The sequence below is a fragment of the Polyergus mexicanus genome, unplaced genomic scaffold (genome assembly GCF_030449975.1).
Source record: "Polyergus mexicanus isolate NDT 795.1 unplaced genomic scaffold, iyPolMexi1.0 SCAF_26, whole genome shotgun sequence".
NCBI lineage: Eukaryota > Metazoa > Arthropoda > Insecta > Hymenoptera > Formicidae > Polyergus > Polyergus mexicanus.
In genome coordinates, this window is record NW_027223346.1 from 3188407 (window position 1) to 3209205 (window position 20799).

The following is a 20799-nucleotide window of genomic DNA, read 5'->3' on the forward strand; positions in this document are numbered from 1 at the left end:
GCTATAGTCCTAGCTGGTCTTAGAATCGTAAGAGGCATGAAAGTGTATGTGTGAGGTATGTGTGGATATAAGGACAATTTGTAAACCAAGTCTACTTCTTGGCTATATGGCTGAAGTTAAATAAAGTATATATATTACTATGTTAAAATACTTTACATATTCTTACATTTTACAATTTCTTTAGATGATCGATAGTTTTTGTAATAATGCGTCATTCACCACTTGATGTTTTGAATTTCATTGTTTGATAAACGCATTATCATAATCTATATCGCTGCACTAGGCAAATTACATCTCCGCATCTTTCGCTCGTTATCGCGCAATATGTTCATTACACATTAAGCCATCGGATCGTTTTAGTTATTCACCTGCTGACACGCCGGATTCTATTTTCTCATTAGCATCACTGTCATTCTTCAAACGACACCTGCCGTGATCGCACATGTGATGCGAGTTTGTTGTCAGATCAACATCGCGTTAAAAAAGTGCCAAGTGACACAAAATTTTCATAAACTTTGCTTGTGATAAACAAATATATTTGTTTGCAAACACAACATTTAATTTTATTTATAGTATTTTGATATTTTACGCGACGAAAATGATAGCGCAACCAATCTTTCTGTGAGTATTTAAATTTTGTTCTATTTTTCTGGATCTAATATCTTGCACAGAGTAATACAATAAATTAGTCTTGTTTATAATTTGTAAAGAATTGTACGCAATAGTTTCTTTAAAGTTATATAAAATCCTTTGAAATATGCATGAAATGTATATTAATTGCAAATTGATTCGTGTTTAGGAATCATTAAAAAACGCGTTCATAAAATTTTATTAAGAATCTTTTATCGTTATATTGCTAGATACTTATTGACAGTTAATATAATTACCAATCAAAGAATGATGTTAGCGTAATGCAGACTATTTTCAGACTATCTTAAAAAATAGCTCTCCTTAATTTAGATCTATAAATAATTACTGAACAGATGATATGTATGCATTTATGCGTACATAACATCTATTGTGTTGCGCATAAATAGAAAAGTCGCACTTAATTATCAATAAATCATATTATTGCTAAAATTTGTGACGGAATTCTTTACGCGGTGGATGGGCCATCGTTAGTCGAAGAGATAACTGTAACAATATTTGCACGATATTTAGTATCAGCGCGGCAAATGTCGCGTTGACAATTAAAGGTAAGCACGAAGATATTTGCGTCTCGTGATTTGTTCGCGCTCATTAGGCATAAACATGAAACAGAATTATTTGAAAAGTTAAGTTAAATCGATCGTTAAACAGCACTGATAAGTTATGACAGCTGTTTAACGGTTTAAAATTGATAGAGGAGGGAGAGATATTAAATATGTGAGGTATTAAATTATATATGTAAGTTAATAACGGGCAACACAACCATACGGTGCATTGGTCTCTTTATCGCGTCTTGTGCAAATGATGAAAAGCTGACAAGTAATGAAGATTATAAATCTCTCACGTGCTAACACACCCACTTCCGTCACATATCTTCACGAGAGCCTATGAATTATGTAACATCGTTAAATAAACTGCTAAATTTTATTATATGATTAAATAAAAATAAATTTTACTTTGCTTAATCGTATGCAAATGTTTAAATATTATAATAATGAACTGTAATCTATATATATATAACTTTCATTAAAAAACATACCATTGCGATTATTTTGCAGCAATTCGATTTCTCAAAATTTCTCGGTTATACAATAAAATCATTTCAATTACAGAATCGCATTTTTCTATATATACGTACATTTCTCGAATGGTTTTATAAATGACGACGATATTTGTTATTGGCATCATCCACAGACCAACGATTATCCCAAATGCGATTTTTTGAAAAGTCGGCAACGTCTCGTTTGTTTCAACGGTCTTAAAGACGAATGGAAAGAAAAGTAAGTAAATTGACGCTGAAAAATAAATTTAAAAATATAAATTCTACACTTTCAGGCATTTCCTTAATTATCGAGCTAGAGAACTGTTAATTTCTCGACACAAAATTAAAGTGTTTGAAATTTGCGGTTGCAATTTGATACATTGTCTACGATGATATCACTGTGGATGACACTGTGTATTTTTAGGGCTGAAAATGTGCAGATTCTCATTCTTTGCAAGTGGCCAAAAGCAACGTTTGATCCGCATGAGGTTTTACGGGAATTCACGTTCTTGCGAAAGTTAATAATCATGAACAGTAATTTAACTCAATTGTCAACTGCATTTCCGATCAATGCGCAATTACTCGAGGTAGAGAAATGCTTGTCAAATGCTCGGAGAACAATTGAGAATTTTGTGTTTAGAATTTATTAAAATTGCTTATCCGAATTTTCATGAACAATGACATAATAATAATAATTATAACATTATTTCGTCGTCTACCGATTGTCAGAGAGTAAAATAGAAATTAGCAATTTGTATCGAAATATATTGATCATGAAAATTCATTTTTATACAAGATATTATATATCCTATGCACATATGTATATTTTGTCTTGAGAATATTTATAAGAACTTGGTGGGGAGATGTTTATATTAATAGAAAATCAATGTGACCGGCACCAAACTGCATACATTGCCTAAAGATGCGTTTTCTAATCTGCGATCTTTGAGATATCTTGATTTAAGAAACAATACTCTCGAAGAGATCAACGTAACAGCTTTCAATGTGCCTGCATTGGAACATGTTTTTTTGGCTGGTAAGAAGGATTTCATGAAGCCTTTACGAGAAGCTCAGGGTGTCCAGAAATGTCTGAGCAAATATCTCACAACTGATCGAAGTCAACAAGAAGGTTTGGTAAGAGAAATCAACACGGTTTTTAGTCCGAAATAAAGCGCATGTAAAAAAAAAAATTTTTCTTGTAACCTTTTCAAGTTATGAAGATCATCATCATTTTTTAAAAATGGAACTCCCTATTTTTATTGCATATTCTTATAGCTTTTTTTACACTTTTTCAAAACATTGTAATAAAATATTTTTTCATTAAGTATTTTTCGACTTATTTTATATCTTAATTTGATATACATGTTTTGATATAAAGTACATATTTTGTGCATATTATGTATTTTATATCAAAATACATAATAAACATGAATGGATCAAATGTAAATAAAACTTGTTTAAAAATTATTTATTTCATTATTACACGTGAAAATTAACACAATATTATTTTTTTTTACGTAACATCTACTAATATTCACACATTTTTGCCACCGCACTGGCAGTTTTTTTTATCCCTGCTGCAGGACAAGGCGAAGGCTTTTTTAAGAGATTCAAACACATCCATCATACGTGAGAATGCGCATCAAAAATGCGTCTCATTCTGTTTGCATGGCGATCCAAAAGTCTTTGAGAGATTTCGGCCCTTCTGATCTGCATTCGAAATTCGAGGCAGCCATCGTGTAGTGATTTTTCAAAATTGTAACTCGTTCTCAATGATTGTTTACACACTTCTATATGTATGCCATTATGTCATTATCCCTTTATTAATTCTACGAACAGTTATTCGTCGGTTGTCTCAAATAAAATGGCGAATTTGTTGAATATTCTCAGGCGTAATGCTCGACACGCATAAGTCAAATTTGCAACTTTTTCACGACCTTCAAGAAAAATTTATGCCATTTGCACTTGAGACTTCGATAATGTGTTCTTACCGAACTGTACACATAATCTGCACAAAATTTTAGCTGATTTAACACATGTGCGTTTGTGCATTATAAATTTAATAATTATGCGTTGCGCAATCGAGACCAGGCACCTTCTGTTCACTCATTGTGCTTACTATTAAACAAACGATTGTAGACATAAACGCGCAGTTTAAGAGCGAATCTAGACATGTTTACCAACAATCCAATATTGTCATAATAACGAGCGTTAAAGTATCCTGCTCCTATTCGAACAGTCTCGTTTATGTTTGATTGACTTATATCAGATTAAGATCAAGATGTAAAATAACTCGAAAAATATTTAATAAAAAAACACTTTATTAAAGTGTTTTGGAAAGGTCTCAAGAAGGGCTAAGAATATGCAATAAGAAATAGGGGGTTTCATAAAAAAAAAAAAAAAAGATGATGATGACCTTCATAACTTGAAAAGGTTACGAGTAAAAAAATTTTTTTTATATGCGCTTTATTGCGGACTAAAAACTGTATTAATTTCTCTTATTAAATTTTCTTGCAACTTCAATCAGTTGTGAGATATTTGCTCGGACATTTATGAACGGACACTCTGTATAGATCTACCTAGATCTTAGTGAAAATGTACATATATTCCATTCACGCACAAGAACTTTTATAAATACGAATAATGAAAAAAATTTGATTAAAATTTATATTAAACTATTTGAAATTCTGTAATATCTTCTCTTGTAATTACGGAGATATTTAGTCCTCGAAGCGACGAATTGTTTAATCAGGGAATCACGTACAATTAATGTGCGCGTCATGGATAATTAATGAAGATATACTGACGAAGGTAATCCATTGAGATGTACGGAGGATACAGCGTGGATTTTGGACCCCAACGTAGGATCAGCCGCGAGCAAAGTCGTCGACAAAGACAAATTACTTTGTGCTACGCCGTATGATGGAAGACCGCTTCTCCCGATCGTCGAGATAATCGCGGTAACGAGAAAATACACTCTTCCCTTACAACTGAAAAGCTGGGTAGAATGTATTTAATATCCAGTATATTGTATATTAAATTCCTTGCATATTGACCGCATCAATTTGATTTTCAGACATTAAAAAAGGAATGCAAACAAACAGTTTGCGATTGTGAATTGATTTATGTTGTTGGACGTGCGGGCAATAGAGAGTTTACGCATAAACAGCTTATAGCTTTTACATCAGTCAATTGTAGCCATCGCGGTCTAACTGAAATGCCCAATTTTTTACCCGCGAATACGACGACCCTTCGCCTAACCGGAAATAAGGTTCTATTATCTGATTCTCGTTAATGATTATTTGATCTCATATAAATTAACATTATATAGATGATGTCACATGAAATATAATTCATGTATGTATATAGTGTATAGCATATATGTTGCAGATAAAGATTTGTGATTATATAATAAAATACGTATTAGATAATAAAATACGTATGAAGTGATAGAAATATTTTTAATTTCTTCTTTCCTGTGTAGATTAAGGACTTAATTCCACTCACGACAAATCCCGCCTACAAGTCGATTCTCGATCTTTACATAGACGATAATCTAGTAGAATCTATCATTCGGCTAGAAGGATCAGATTGGCTAGACAATTTCCGGCTCCTTAATCTTCGAGGGAATAAACTGATCGATGTTAGTTTACCGTATCAAAATAAATCGAACTATTTGCGGAGACTTAATAAAATTAAATTTGCGCGATAGACGTGTTGAAGTAAAGAAAAAGATGATTGAATTATAATTTTATCCGATAAATGATTATTAAGAGAATCGAAAATAAATACGATTCAAAAAGATTATATATAAAGAATCGGCGTTGTTTCATACCAAGATAGAGCTCGTTACTATTTAATAAGCGGATTAGACTACAGATATAATTTATGATTCTTTGTTCTGTGTCTTTCAGTTGCCTACTTACGCTCTGGAAAACGCATTGTTGCACAACGGCAATGTGGCGGGCCTATATTTTGGCAATAATTCGTGGACGTGCGATTGCCATTTTACGCCGAGCTTTCAGGTATGTTTGAATTGATAATATTGTACAATTCGTATATACTATACGAATAAGATTGGCGATTAATTATTATTTTGCTTGATTAAGATCGGCACATTCTCTATCTCAAATTTCGTGTTATAAAAGAATTATAAAAGAATGGATAAAAAATAAATAGAGATAGAAAGAGATAAAAAAAAATGTGCGATAGCAAACCTAATCTCTAATTTTTAATATATCAGATATTTACGAATTTAATATTACATTCTATAATTTAAGACGGTTGATTGAGGCGTCAGTAATTCATAATTTTTAATAATTTAACGAAATTACTATTTATATTTTTATAGGATCTCTTGATCAGACATTCAAATTTAGTAAAAGATATCAACGACGTAAGATGCGCTGTTACGAGCGAAAACGATAATTCGAACAAGCAGGTGACTACTTGCATGCCTTTCTTATCAAGACGTATTATTAAGAAATACATGCATGAATAATGAAATTGAGATGCAATTACATCCCTCTTTAATGTAATAAAATGGACTTGTAGATTCGCGATCTTACGCGGACAGAGATCTGCATTTCAGTGGATGAAGATTCTTGGTTTCATCCCCTCGACATTTTGAACATTGTATTAGCATCATTAATATTCCTCGTGCTCGGTAAGCTTCTGTACGATTATTGGTCTTTTAAGAAAACTGGAAAGCTACCTTGGATTGTCACCAAAATACCATGATAATGCTACTTTTGTCTCTTGTAAAAAGAATCACGTGTTTAATTATTAGAGCAATGGAGATTATAATATCTGAAATCTTTGCATGAAAATATCTTCTTAATTACAATCTTCCTAGTATATTTATCTTGTAACCACATTTATGTGTGTGCGAGCTTGAGTTTAATCGATTTTTTTTTTAACACGATAAAAAAGATTGAATGTGTGTTTTTAAATCAAATTTAGAAAAATTCGAGTCATCTAATAACTGTATGTTTTTAAATTTTATTATTAAAAGCAAGTAAAGAATAAATCATATCTTAATATTTGGTATGAACAAATCTTTCGAGTGATATCAGCTTACATCGTTTATTGTTCCGCTTGTTGAATATATATCTGGTACAAATTTTCAGCAGCCGCAATCTTAGCACTATCCTTTCTAGAACCTTGTCCTAAAAAAAAAATATATATATATTAAAAAATATTATATTAAATTATTAATAATTATTTGAATATTAGGAAAGGAACGCGTCATAAAATATTGTGCTTCTCTTATGGAAAATTTTCTTTTATTGAAAGATCAAGTAATGTCAAATTAACTTTGTGCGAGAATAAAAAAATTTATACAAAATTGATTTAATATATTGACATTTCTATATTTCAAAATAGCATACCAATTCCAACACGACCTAAAGCTACGCATTGAGCTTCGTACATAAATCCTTGAGTTGTTTTTAAATTGCGAATAGAGTACTCGGGAGTAATTTCTTCTTTCTCGAGACAAAATTTGTAGAGCTTTTGCGACGCGCTCTTTAATTTGCCTCGATGATGTGCCATTATCTCTAACATCCTAAGTGCCAGATATAAGAAGTCAGAAAATAAACGTACACTCTTTTTACACTTTTGAATGTGCATACATTTAAACTACAAATTAATTTTCATTATGTTTGTACTCAATTTTTTTGATGTCATATAAAATGGATGGTTTTCTTAGAATATTACTGCGACAAACTTTATATTGCTAAAATTTATGTTCCGATTTATTATATTAGCGTTACATTTATTGAACTTACTCTTCTCGCGAAAAATCAGATAATCCGCACATGAACGACGAAAGTTTCGAGCCATCCATCTGACGCTCGGCCATCATCCATAATATTTTTGCCGCCAATTCGTTCTTGGCCAGATCCTTGGTCACGGCACAAGACATTGCTGGCACATTATCCAAACTATGTTTAACAACGTGTATAAAGAAGCACTTGCAACATTTTGGACATGAGATTTATAAAGGGCAAGAGTTATTAAAATAATAATTAAAGAAATAAAAAGAGTATTTTGTAATTTGCATCGTTGACAGTCAATGAAAGAATAATGTCTAACATTTATAATAATAAACGATAATATTCCGTGTGTAATCTCTGTTTGTATAAAATATAAAGTACTACCGCGAAATCCACACAGATCACCATTTATCACATACAGATTCGGTTTCGGTTTGTACTCGTATTTGATTGACACTTCGCACCGCTTCGCATATTCCTCAAGGATAGTCAACGGCGAACGAGGAATTGCAATTGAATATTTTGCAGCGATATCCTATAATACGTAAAGGTTTTTATCGCAGTAAAGCAGTAAAAATAATTTTGCATAAATCAAGGGCACATCCCATCAAAGAATAAATTAAATTAGAAAATCCAATAGAGATATGTATCTATGAGAATTTGAATATTATTTTGAAAAGATATGCGTGGCAAATTGAAACGTCTGCTTTATTTAAGCATATTATAAGTATAATATAAAAGTATCGAGATACCTGCAAATTATTATTTATAATTTCTACATTATCGGTCTTGTTAGATTTATAAATGTCAGTTTCATCACATTTATTGATCATAAGCAAACAATTATCTATATTCATGTTTGGCTGAGCTTCTGAATCGTTATCATCTAAAAGCAAATTTATATCTATTTTGTGTATTATTTGTGTTATTAATCGCAAAAGGAATTTTATATACTATAAATATACCGATATTTTCAATATCGTTGTGCCATTCTCGTAATGCGTTATCAGCTATTTTTGTCCACCCTTCCAAACTATTCTTTTCTTCTATTGTTTCTATCAATTCTAGATTACGTAACGTTATAGATTTTTTTTCAGATGTCCGTGCAGCAACGAGTATTTTCATAGGATTCTACTTTTTATAAATGTCATATCACTCACTTTCCTCGCGGCTAACACCGATCCCTTTATCACTACTATCCGTTACATTCGTGTCTGATTCCCCCTGAGAATTCTGACATTTATTCGTCGAACTCGTTTTGAAATGTTGAATGACTTTATCGACTCTTGAAGGTGAATTCGAATGGTATCTCTGATCGGGATATTTCATCTCACGCTGAATGGATTGTTCGCTATGATGTTGAGATAACTCGATTTGCCTTTCGTCAATATTGCCTTGCGTCGTAAGTTGCATTTCAACATTCTCCATAATTTCGGGGCGTTCGAAAATCTTGGAAAAGTCATGCTTTCGTTAAAAATACTGATCAGTAAAATGGCAATGTTACAATAAGTGGAGAATATGCTGATCTACATACATTCGTTTCTTCGGCGAGAACAAAGTCTATATCAGACACTACCGTCGTGTTAGAGTCCCGAGAATCCGGGTAAAGAGCTGTGTGAAACGAGTTGGACGTGTCTACAATATATCAAATGAGTATCGGACAATAGTTAATATTAGACAATATTATCACGTTGTGAATATCCAAGAGATTTAGGGAGAATTGTTGAAATTTTCAAAATATTTATAAACGCGACGATATTACGTCGCAAATATTTTAATAAAAATTTTTTAATTGTTCAACTAAAAATATTAAGCTAACTTTATAAAATCAAATCGACGCATAATTTATACATAATTTCGTCAATAAACCCATTTATTAAATCCAAATATAATTGAAAAGGGAAATGGATGTAGGTCGTCTATGTATATATTTCTATGAAAGATAAATTTTCCTCGTGAATAAATTATTTGTATTTCCCATTTTATCATGCATACCATTAATTTAATAGCGTGATAATTATAATGAGGTTAATCAGATGCATGAATAAACTCAAACTCTGCATAATTAGATCACGCTATTGTAATCATTAATTTCAAGTTATTTTATTATTCAAGCCATTTTATTATTACGTGATAAATTTAAATTTCACATACAAATTATAAAATTTCTGAATTGTTTGAGAGAAATTGCTGTAAGAGCGCACCACAACGTGCCATGAAGATTTTCCTGATCGAATTAAATTGTACCATTTCCTTGAGAGCAGGGTGTCTTGAGCTGCTGCAACAGATCCTCGGCCCGTTCAATCACCGTTTCCATCTCGCAGAGAAGCGGCGCCGCCTGCGGAAATCGCCGTGTAATGGTGTCCCAAATGATCTCAGCATCCTCGACACCGTGCAACGATCTCGGCGGTTCCAGTTTGGCATGCGACGACGCCGTATCGGCGAACGATGCGCTTCCGCTGGACATTCGAGGATTCCTTCTTTTCGCGGATCTGTCTACGACGTGATGAATATTTCATCGAGATCGGCGCGAGAAATCTGTCAGGTCACGAGGATTACGGTTTTACATCTTTCGCGGATGGAAAATTGACGGGTGGAAAATGTCATGAGACAAACAACGTAAGAGCGCGATCTGTATCCTTTGCGATAGAAAATTTTATCAGGTCGCATAAATAAAAATTGAACTCTGTCATTATTATTTAGTATATAGAGAGGGAAAGCATTTATTTTGTGAAATTAAATCGTAAAAATCATATTTAATAATTTTATACGATTAATTTATCAATTTTGGTACAAAGAAATTACTCTCTCCATATTTTAAGACCTTTTTTTTTCCACATCTTTCAAATTTTTTTCTTTTAAAGTATTTAATAAAAAGTTAAAAAATTTATATATTGCAATTTATATATTGCAATTTAAAATCGTAAAAGAAATGATTTTTACATTATTTCTGCTATAATCAGCGTTATAATTATTTTTAATGTAGTAAACTTCGTATGAAAAAAGTACACACTCATATAATGATATATTCGAAAATCATTGCAACGATTTCAATCGCGACAGATCGAAGGTTATACGATGCGCATTGCGGAACACACGCAACTAATATGGATCTATATAAATTTAAATTTAGACTTAATATATATAAATGATGTTAGCATCTCTCTTTTAAGGAACTATAATTGAAGAAAGACTCGTGTAATTGTCATGAAAGAATATTCGTAAACTCTATCTAAATATAATACATACAAATATTTAATATATAAAAAAACAGGACTCAAAAATTAAAATTAAAATTACTCTAAAATATATTTTTTTAGGTATCTTTTAATTAAATATTTTTTACTATTGTAACTATATTATATATCTATTGACTCTCTATTAACTATCTTTTCTTCATATGCCAACTCACTCTCTCTCTCTCTCTCTCTCTCTCTCTCTCTCTCTCTCTCTCTCTCTCTCTCTCTCTCTCTCTCTCTTTCTCTTTATAATGTTTAAATTAGTCAATTATATAATGTATTTAAGTCAATGTTTAGTTATTATTTAAAAATCATAATTGATATAGAAAATCTAATTTAAATAACCCTAAGTTTTAACGACTTCTCTTAAGTTTCTTTTATATCATCATTCATTCTATAGAATGATGCAAAATAGAATGCTATATGTTGGATCACAATTCTTCGTATCTCATACAGCACAAAACATTGCTAGAATGTTCTGTGTTGTATGAGATGATTTTTCACGAGTAAAAAAGCGTACATATTCTCTCTCTCTCTCTCGAGAAAATTATTCAGAAAACAATGATGAATTAATAACGTACTTCCGACTACTGTTCTGCTGAATTTCTTTAACGCGGTGGTATTTTATTAAAATTATAAACACGGGATTACAATACATCGTGTAACGCGTAATACTTGCTTAGAAACGTCGTTGAATCAAGGCCTCTTTGATTCAAAACTTTTTACCATCCACTTTTTTTAGCTACGTGTGTGCGAGCCAGTTTGTGCTACGGCTTTTTTTTTTTTTTTTTTTTTTTTTTCCTGTACGTTCTTACATACATGCATATAACTATATTTTCGTTATCGTAGGACGCTTCTCCTCCGATTGAGCGCGAAACGTGGAGTCGAATACATGTCAATATCGAGTCATATAAATCTCATAATGTGACGGGCACGCTCCACTTAGACCTCCATTTAGACTTTTGTCCGTCAAAGGAATTATATTCGTACTGATTCGCTCGAAATTACGGCACGAAGACAGGAACGACTTTCCGTTTGTGCTTTTTAATAGCCGGATCACATCGATATTTCGTGCCTGTGGAAAGATACTGGTAATATAAATCGTCGTCCTCCGTGAAACGATGCGTCCCACTTTATGTATTACGTCAGTTTCTACATCGTCGAGGGACTTATGCGTTTATTTATTTATAGAAACAGATGTGCGAGAACTCCACCAACTCGTGGATATATCAAAAATTTCACGAGAAATGAGTTTTTTTTTTTTTTTAACGCCATGACTCTGTACAAAAAAAAAACAAGAAAAAAGATAATCGGGAGAATTTCTTTTTGAAAGGAGATTGTCCCTCATCGTTCATGAAAACGATCGTTACTCGAGTCTTGCTAGGCAATAGTAATAGATGGAGGCGCGCTTAAATTAATTTCGAACTTTCGATATGTTAGAGTAAATTTTAACATGTCTTTAATATTGCAATCGCGCGGTTAACACATCGAGGAGCTTGACGTGTGCACAGTTTCGCTTCTGATGCACGCTACGTTATTCGCTAGTACGTTACTCACTTTCGGATTCCATGTCTTTATAGTATATAGAATGTCATATACTCGAACAGTTTTTCGTATTCGGGTAGAAAGAGACTTATAAAACTTTATGAATAAATAATATAACTGCGGCAGTATTCGTGTAGATAGACGATGTCTTATATAGGTAGTGAATTATTCACAGAGCAATTCATGAGACTAGAGAAAGATATCTTAACGCGACCGGAGCGTCTCCGTAGGAATTTTTAAACTTTGCGACGCAGAGTTTATGTATATGAGTTTGCAAAGATGTACAAAAATACCACAATTAACATGTTAGAAAATGTCTTAAGCTAGCGCCGGACTATCGCGATTCGTTTATAATTCGTGAATAGTGTGGGATGGATGATTCGTCGAATTCAAACCAATCAGATTTCTTTATACCGTTCACGAATCGCGAATTACGAATCACGAATTGCGAATACGCGCATAGTCTGGCGATAACTTTAGAATCGCGATCGCAATAAATTCTAATTTAACGGCCGTTTTTATATAAAATTATGCAATATACAAGCCATTGTTCAAAACAGTGGTGTAAGCAATTTTTTTCTCTCCGCTTTGATATAGACAAGAAAAGTTTACAAGAAGGTATCTATAAAATCCAATTGCTTTATGTCGCCATTACTTACGATATTTTTCTAAAAGAGAAGCAGTATATATATATATATATAAAGTTTTATTTCACTCTAATTTTTACGTCCCAAACTTTTATTTTTGTCAACTTATACCGCTATTCCGTCCAATGGCTCACTATAAACTCGCTTTTCAATCAACTTTTTATACTCATTACTCGAGTTTGGACCACGTATCTTTTTTTTTTGAACGATTAATGATCTAGAAGTTATACGCTGGATCGCGTTAAGATATCGACATTGTCAAGGAAGATCGCACATCGAAAGATCGCGATCCATCTTCGGTGATGGTTTCGAGGATGCCTATATGCGAACATGAGTTCACGCGAGAGATTTATTTCCGATTGTTGATACGCTTACTTCTATCACAGCATACAGACGTACGTTTAGTTTAAACGCGCTTTACCGTACAGTGTCTATAATAGGCTAACGCGTGAAGATCGCGTCCATTGTTCGCTTAACCATTTCGCTTGCTTAATTCCTGTTGCATTCGCAACAGGATTACGGTGTACACGCTTTCCTTCGGCATCCAATTAGTTACACATGGATATCTACGTTCGAGCCACGCGCATCGATACCAAATACCTATTAGATTAATGCAAGTGAACTATTTACGTATTTCATGCTGTCTTCCATAAATCACCTATAAAGTTTAGATAGTCGAAAATCGCGGATATGGGGATAAGAAATGATTGTTAAATTGATGTAGAATAAAGTCACAATGAGACGAGCGACTGAATCATTGCGTAATGCGTAAACAAATGACGCAGTGCAGTGAATATTAATACAATATATTGTACAATAATGTAATATAATACGCTAATAACACGTAAGGATTGCTGGACTGTTTGCGACAACGGTTAAGATTACAAAGGGCACTTATTGATAATAAAATGAGGATCCGCTAAATTTAAGTAGATTTTTTATAATGTTCATTAGAGCCAACAATTATGCCCTGAAAATGTTACGTTGACTATCAGATTTGCGAATGCACGATGAACTTGAAATCTCAGTCAAATCTTGATGTATTACCATAATTTAACAATCAATATCTTTTAGTAATAAAAAGAAAACAATTTAATGCAGTCAATTTAATTTGGATCAGTGGAATATATTTAAGCTTGCGACTAGTTTGATAAATGATTTGATAAATGGCTCTAGTTTCATCAACGAACGGGTAAAATCTAGACAAGCGATGCAAGGGATCCGGTTATAACGTATTTGTCAGGATAGACTCTGCGCACAAACATCAATGATGTATCTTAATCGCGGTTAACTTGTCATCGGTTTTTTTTCGTGAATCTCATTGATCTGAAGAATAAAATTAGCACGAGTGTCGTCTCGGAACACACACAATCGGGAACGATCAGGAATATGCCCAATTTTTTCCCGATATACAGCCAATTTAATGTCGCGAATACATCACTCGCGTGTCGTATCCATAACGTTTAACAACCTATCCTCTCTCATCGATCGCATCGTCATTTGCACGAAAATGATCTGTGAAACACTTCTCTCGCGTTTTAGCTCTCGCATCTTCGTCCTTCTCTCCCTTTATCTCGTTACTTTTATCGTCGTAGTCGCGTCACCTAGACGTTGTGTTTACGGCGTTCATCCGATAACCGGCCGAGGGTGCGTTCAACGAAAACAGTATATTCTACGTCTTTTGGAAGCATTGTATATGTGCGTGTATAAACGCCAATTTTTCGCTGCTCTTCATCCACTCGCGCGTATCTTTTTATTCTTAAATCGTGTGTATATCTAAACCTACCATGATACTGCGGTGTTATTGTAAATGCCATATATACGAGCGTACGAGAGGTGCATCTTCCTCTCATCGGCTCGTTAGGATTATGAGCGTCTTGCGATCCATTCTTACGCGACAAGCGGATTGTCATCCATCCTGATTTAACGAGTCAAACCGTAATCCGCTTATTCAAAGCAGACCAATCGTTATGAGATTCGATTGAAGGAATAGAACTGATGGAATCACTTGACGCCACCAACTGAGCGCTTCATCTCGTGCGCTCGCTTCTATGTGCTTCGGATATATTCTACGGGATTTCGTACGATTACTGCGAGAGTATGTATATATGTATGTATGTGTGTGTATGCACGTGCGCGTGTAACGTGTGTGCTCTTGGGATGGGAGTGTTTGGCTGCCGTACACTCCGGTCCGTTTCTTCATGGATAGCGGAAACAGATAAGGGAAGGGAGGGGGCCAGAGCGAGGTAGGCATTTAAAAATCATGACTATTCACACGGTGGTCTCGATATTGGCAATGGCGTATTGTCAACAAATACTGTCCTTCCCATAATTCTCCAGGTACATCTCCTGGGGCGTGGCTAGATTGTAGCGTCCGCTCAGCCGGCTCCCGGTCAAGCCGTTATTGTGATGGGTGTGATTCACGTGAAGATGATTGACGTTTAGAGCGACGTTTTTCTTCTTCTTGCGCGCCTTGTGCCGGTAGAGGCAATACTTGAGGCAACCGGTAGCCAGTAAGAGGATCAGAAATATACCCAGGGCACCGGCGCCCACCGCGACGTAGAGCAGCGTAACCCCGAAACGATAGGAGCAATTGGCCTCTTCCTCGTCGAAGCCCGAAGGACAATGACGTACGCCGTCGCACCACAGAACCGAGCTGATGCACGCTTGAATCTCTGGACATCTGACGAGAGAAATGAGATAATTCTGATTATCTTCCGATTGATGATATCTATACTTTTCTTACTTACAACGAATAAGTATTTAAAAAATTTCGTAATTCTTTACTTTTATACACTTGGACTACTTGAAAATCCTGAAAATTATAATGGAAATCGCAACGAACCTATAGGGACAATCTTCCGCAGGTAATACGGTGAACGCATTGGCGCCCAAATTAGGTGTGGTTGGCGAACGTTTGGAGATCGCGATCCACGTGACGGCGTAGAAACCGGGTTCCCGTTGGAGGAACTCCACAACAAAGCTACGGGAATGCTGCGCCATCGCCACGCTTGCGTTCACGGCGCTGTAGTTCCAGCCGCCGGAGAAGAAATCGACTGTCCTGGCCGTGTCGACGCTACCCTCCGGACAGATCACGCTGCGTTCCTTCGTATCCGCTGCCGAATAGACGACGATTCTGTTTAAAGTCATGCAATCCTCGACATTATCCAGAGTGATGCTGTAGCCAGCGGTCCTCAAATACAAGAAGTTGATGCGCGCGTCCTCGGGCTCGATCAGCCACGGCTCATTCACGCACTGCGTCGCCGTGAGATCCTCCGTGTTCGTCAGGATCTCCTCCACTGCAGCCACGCCGGGGATCACTCGCGGCAGCGGGCTCCTGAGGGAGATCTCGCCGCTGGTGCCGCGCAATCGTCGTTCCTCGAGTCTCGTCGAACATCCGTGCTCGCTTGACTCGGCACCCACGGGAACAAAACGGTATTCTCCCTCGAAGAAGAAATCGCGGTAATCCTGAGTGACGTTCATGAGCGTGATGGTGAACCTGACCTCCACCATGTTCGATGTCAGAGTCCGCACGACGATTCTCTCGCTCACGTTTGAGCACAAACAATCGCGAACCTATAAACAAAGAATTAATGTTATCGAATAAATAAGAATATCTAGTCATCTTTGGCAGGCTTTTAAATATATATAGAAAAAAGAAGTCGTACGTACAAGTTCGACTCCTTGCCAAGGATATTCTGCGACAATAAGATTCGCCATGCCAAACTTCTTGACATCCATCATGCGCGGATCGCACGTCCATCGGTTCACCAACGGGTCCACGTAAGACGCGCAGCTCTTGCCGCCGAAAGACGCCCTGACAAAGGACAGCTCTATCCTGTGATCGGGTTCAGCCTCAAATTTATATACGCAGCTCAGATTTTGAGCCCCACCACGACCATAAAAGAAAACGCTCTTTGGTGATGCGAATTTGCCGGCATTAGACAAGGAAGAGGAGGAGGATGACGATAGAGACGATGTGGAAGACGTGGATGAGGTCGACGACATCGAGGTAAACACGTGGTTGCACGAAATGGCTTCGTGCACGAACTCGTAACGTAGCACGAAACTTATCGGATAGAGCGCACTACCCTGGCGCAATATATGTTCCAGGGTAAGATCGCGACCGGTCGACACGTAGCTCTCCGCGAGACTACACGGTCGCGTGTGACGGCTACTGTTGCGCAGCAGACTGTGGTCGCACAACCGCGGTATGTCGTCCTTACAGAACTGTCCCATCAATGTAACATTCTGTAACGATTATTACACAATGGTATCAATATGGAATACCGAGTGTTTGAGTTGCCTTGACAATAATTAAGATATCTTCATGGCTTTGTGTTACATAGTGTAAATCTTAATATAAACAATTTCTTTAACAAACTGTTGATTATACTCGTCGAATAATTATATCCTTAAGCTTCGTAGAAGCTATACATTCTAATCAATGATTTAATCGACAAATTCTTTTTTTCACGTTTTCATTTATATTATGAAATTCTTATAAAAGCACAGAGCATTTTTGATTTTCCGTGAATTTCTGTTTATGTCTGTACATATTACTTTAGTCACAAAGTCATTTTAGTATGAAACTTAGTATGAAATTTATTTTAGGACAAAATAAAAAGTTAACAAATAATAAACTTTGTAGTTGATGCAGAGTTCGTGCACATACGTACTTTTCGACTAGAAGCGAGTTTGCCCACAGTGATATCGCCATCCCATATCAGAAGCTTTGCGTTACAATCAGCGGTAGTATCGATATTTGCAGTCGCTTCCACGCTGGCGGCGTAATATTTAACAAATGATAACCAAACGATCTCATTGAGTTTTCCTTGAAAGTGATAACGGCAGGTGGTGTTTGGCGGTAAAGAATGTTTCGGATTTTCCAGAATGCCGGACGAGTTCTCGTCTCCGGATATATAAAAGTCGCAGTTCTCGTTTTCCTTCACAAAACTTCGAGATTTTTCATCGACAAAGATCACCTGTACATGCATGAATATATAATATATAAAGAAGATATCGAGAGACGAATTTTTTATCGAATATATTTAATTATTATACTTAAATAACACGCCAGTCAGTGATAATAAAAATATAATCGCAAGCCATTAGTTTTTATAAAAGTTGCAAATTTTTAGTGTATACGCAAACGACACGTTTATGAGATAATACAGTAATATTGAAGTATCCAGAGAATTACCTGAACTTCGAGTTCAAATCCTGGCAGGAAAGACAATGGAACCGGATGAAACGGATTGTCGTATGGGGATGTATGAAACTCCAACAACATCGTATTGTGGCTACTGACGATGTCGGGCACCGCGTCTCCCCCGCACAGTCTCACGAGCACTCGATCTGAGGTTGAACCTCCGTCATATACCGTCAAGTAATCCTGCACGACGTTGCACTGATCCCACACTCTTGAAAAGCATGCAAATTTTATTTGGAAAATTTATTCCGCTTTACTCGCATTCGTTTCGCTCTCCTGTCTGTCTGTTTTCATTTTATTTTTATAAAAAGTTCTTTTATATTATAAAAAAGGGAATGCTCGCGGAATATGGTATATGTTAACTTAATATCGATGTATTAAATATCAGCAACTTACCTAAGCACTCGTTGACTTCTGTCGTACTTGACGACCTGATCCTTAATATGTATCTTGTGACTGTTTCGCTGACTAACGGCAAGTAAGGCTCGATGACCCACTGGCGCGCGGTTTTGCTCCACCCGATAGTAGCAAGTGACATTCCTGGGGTAAACTCCAGGATAATTCGGGGACTGAAGCCGGCAAGCTCTAGTATCGCATTTGGTGAGAACACGATCGCAATACGTGCCGTTCACCAGCTCGCCGCGCCATGTGGACATACTGCTGTTTCCGTATCTGAGATGCGCCTCGCTTCTTCTCAGGAACTTGTACGATAGCTTGAAGTCGAAGTTGTAGCCGATTCCCTGAGACAGAAAAATAGTCCGCGAATCCGTAACACGATCGTTCCTTCTATTTCCCATCAAACACTTTCCCGTCCTTGATCAAACTTGTATAGATGGACACTTTTTAATAATGATCGTAAGTGAAAAATTTACTCTAAGAAATTTAAGGATGTTTTGGCTGTACAATAGTAGCAAAAGACTGTCAAAATTAAAAAAAAAAAAAATGTTTTTTACGTATTTATTACGTACTATTTGAAAAATCAATTATAAAAAGAAACCAATTTGGATTATAAAAAGAGTTTAAATATTACAAAATAATATAGTTTTTAACGTCTTTATAAAAGAAAATAGCTATAATTAATATTTTTCCTATTTTATTATGCCAAAGACTATTAGAGTTTTCTTAATATATGTGAAAATTTTTATTTCATTGGCAACGTTTTTTTGATTGTCAAAATTATCAATAACTGCTACAATTTTCCGCAATAAAAATCAATACTAACTTTAAACTTAAATAATTTCCAAACCGATTAATAGAAGTGTGCTCAGGTTTTTGCACAGACACTTATTAGAAAAAATAGTAGAAGAGTGTACGAAATTTTCATGCTTCTGTCAACGCTTTGACATATGACACGTACATCGTTAACAAATCGAGAGCATATAACGGTGTATATCCGTTAAAATTTTTGTGAAAGTGATTTAATTTTTCACACAGATATTATTTTCAAAATTAAAATTTCACGATCTTGAATAATTTCGATAAAAGTATCTCGCGCAACATATTTCATATTGTTGCAGCGAAATTGAACAGAGAAATCAGAACGTGTATTCCCGTGAGCTAACGCAATTTCTTACCTGCTCTGATAAACGTAGTAGATATAAAGTCAGATTGATGGAAGGAGTTTCGCTGTAATAGACGGTGTAGCCCCACGCGCTGCCGCACCATTGTCCTCCAGTCGCAGGACGACCTTCCTCGCGAATAGTCATGAAACCATCTGGACATCCTTCCGACGTAAAGGATAGAAAGCGGCCGACCGTGAAGGTATCAAAAGTTAACTGTAACACGGGGGATATTATTCTAAAAGTTACGAGCAGACGAATATCCGGATCCCGCAACCAGCTAACGGTTTTTGTTGGTGAAATAAAATTACAGATGTCAAAAGTTGCTACAAGTATCTATGACTTTTTGCGATAAAAAAAATTATCTCTATTATAACCACCGTTAATTATCTCATCGAGTTAAAATTTAGATTAAAATAATGAAAGTGAAGTAAATCGCGAGGGGAACATTTCAGCAGTATAAAAAATCGTACAATTTTCCAGTAATATAAAAAATATATAAAATAACTATTATGATATATAAAAAACGTATTGTATTAATATATATAAAAAAAAACTATTATATTAATTTCTATAAACTTTTTATAATATTAAAATTATATGCCAAAACTGGATATATCACTAACTCAATTCTGTTTTATAATTTAACCGTAAATTATAATTCTTTAATATTTAATATTCCTTGTAATTATGTGGAAGAAGATCTGAAAGCTTTTAGCACGGTTCTAGACACTCCTGCATCTCCGGATTGATTTGTCGCGATGCATAAAAGTTGTGCCCTAGACTCCTGATTGTATTCCTCTAACAACATAAGTAATCGATTCTATTATTGCGGTGAGATATAATAATCGATATGTCAATATCACTCGGAATCAAAAATCTACTCGACGGTAACTTTGATTCACGAGATCAAGGATTTGTAGAGTAAGCGTATTCCGCGATGGCGGAATGTTTACTCAGCGCGCGCGCGCGAGGGAGAGAAGGAGAAAGAGAGAGAGAGAGAGAGAGAGAGAGAGAGAGAGAGAGAGAGAGAGTTTGATTTAATTTCGCCAATAAACGCGATAAGAATCGTAAAAGCCAAGGATATAAATTATTATCCGGGCTCCGACGCGGCGCGGCGGCGCGACCCG

General features: G+C 35.4%; 3 protein-coding genes across 5 annotated transcripts in view; 1 reads left to right on the forward strand and 2 right to left on the reverse strand.

Annotated features, from left to right (window-relative positions):
• The first annotated feature begins 358 nt into the window (after positions 1-358).
• Positions 359-7809, forward strand: Swi2 (Protein singed wings 2). 2 transcript variants are annotated; one of them, XM_070313940.1, is made up of 11 exons: positions 359-621; positions 1761-1928; positions 2115-2277; positions 2570-2726; positions 4502-4650; positions 4767-4961; positions 5175-5333; positions 5605-5715; positions 6042-6131; positions 6245-6356; positions 7499-7809. In XM_070313940.1, the coding sequence occupies exons 1-11, from the start codon at positions 599-601 to the stop codon at positions 7540-7542; spliced, it is 1371 nt and encodes a 456-aa protein (XP_070170041.1). In that variant the 5' UTR covers positions 359-598; the 3' UTR covers positions 7543-7809. The 2 variants fall into 2 exon arrangements, with proteins under 2 accessions (XP_070170041.1, XP_070170040.1); XM_070313939.1 differs by lacking the exon at positions 7499-7809 and having other exon boundaries at positions 6245-6535.
• Positions 6711-9941, reverse strand: LOC138943268 (uncharacterized). Its single transcript, XM_070313941.1, has 9 exons — positions 9715-9941; positions 9002-9102; positions 8628-8916; positions 8433-8531; positions 8220-8371; positions 7852-8002; positions 7480-7618; positions 7081-7256; positions 6711-6858 (listed from the first exon to the last, which is right to left on the reverse strand). Exons 1-9 carry the CDS (start codon positions 9932-9934, stop codon positions 6776-6778), a joined length of 1410 nt encoding a protein of 469 aa, XP_070170042.1. The 5' UTR covers positions 9935-9941; the 3' UTR covers positions 6711-6775.
• A 1128-nt stretch (positions 9942-11069) lies between these two features.
• Positions 11070-20799, reverse strand: part of LOC138943284 (uncharacterized) — a 94322-nt gene continuing 84592 nt past the window's right edge. For both annotated transcript variants that reach the window (XM_070313981.1, XM_070313983.1), the window contains 7 exons: positions 19685-19885; positions 18507-18850; positions 18102-18321; positions 17578-17883; positions 16571-17149; positions 15744-16474; positions 11070-15581 (listed from right to left, as the gene is read on the reverse strand). In XM_070313981.1, coding sequence (XP_070170082.1) covers positions 15206-15581; positions 15744-16474; positions 16571-17149; positions 17578-17883; positions 18102-18321; positions 18507-18850; positions 19685-19885 — 2757 coding nt within the window. In that variant the 3' untranslated portion in view covers positions 11070-15205. The remainder of the gene's footprint in view (positions 15582-15743; positions 16475-16570; positions 17150-17577; positions 17884-18101; positions 18322-18506; positions 18851-19684; positions 19886-20799) is intronic.

Bases quoted from the DNA above. Each gene is read 5' to 3' on its own strand.
- Swi2 (XM_070313939.1), top strand. From the start codon at position 599: ATGATAGCGCAACCAATCTTTCT. The intron at 1,929-2,114 runs GTAAGTAAATTG...GTGTATTTTTAG, and splicing joins AAAGACGAATGGAAAGAAAA to GGCTGAAAATGTGCAGATTC. The intron at 2,278-2,569 runs GTAGAGAAATGC...TTATATTAATAG, and splicing joins TCAATGCGCAATTACTCGAG to AAAATCAATGTGACCGGCAC.
- LOC138943268 (XM_070313941.1), bottom strand. From the start codon at position 9,934: ATGTCCAGCGGAAGCGCATCGTTCGCCGATACGGCGTCGTCGCATGCC. The intron at 8,917-9,001 runs GTATGTAGATCA...GACTTTTCCAAG, and splicing joins TTCTCGCCGAAGAAACGAAT to ATTTTCGAACGCCCCGAAAT. The intron at 6,859-7,080 runs GTATGCTATTTT...TTTTTTTTTTAG, and splicing joins TTTAGGTCGTGTTGGAATTG to GACAAGGTTCTAGAAAGGAT.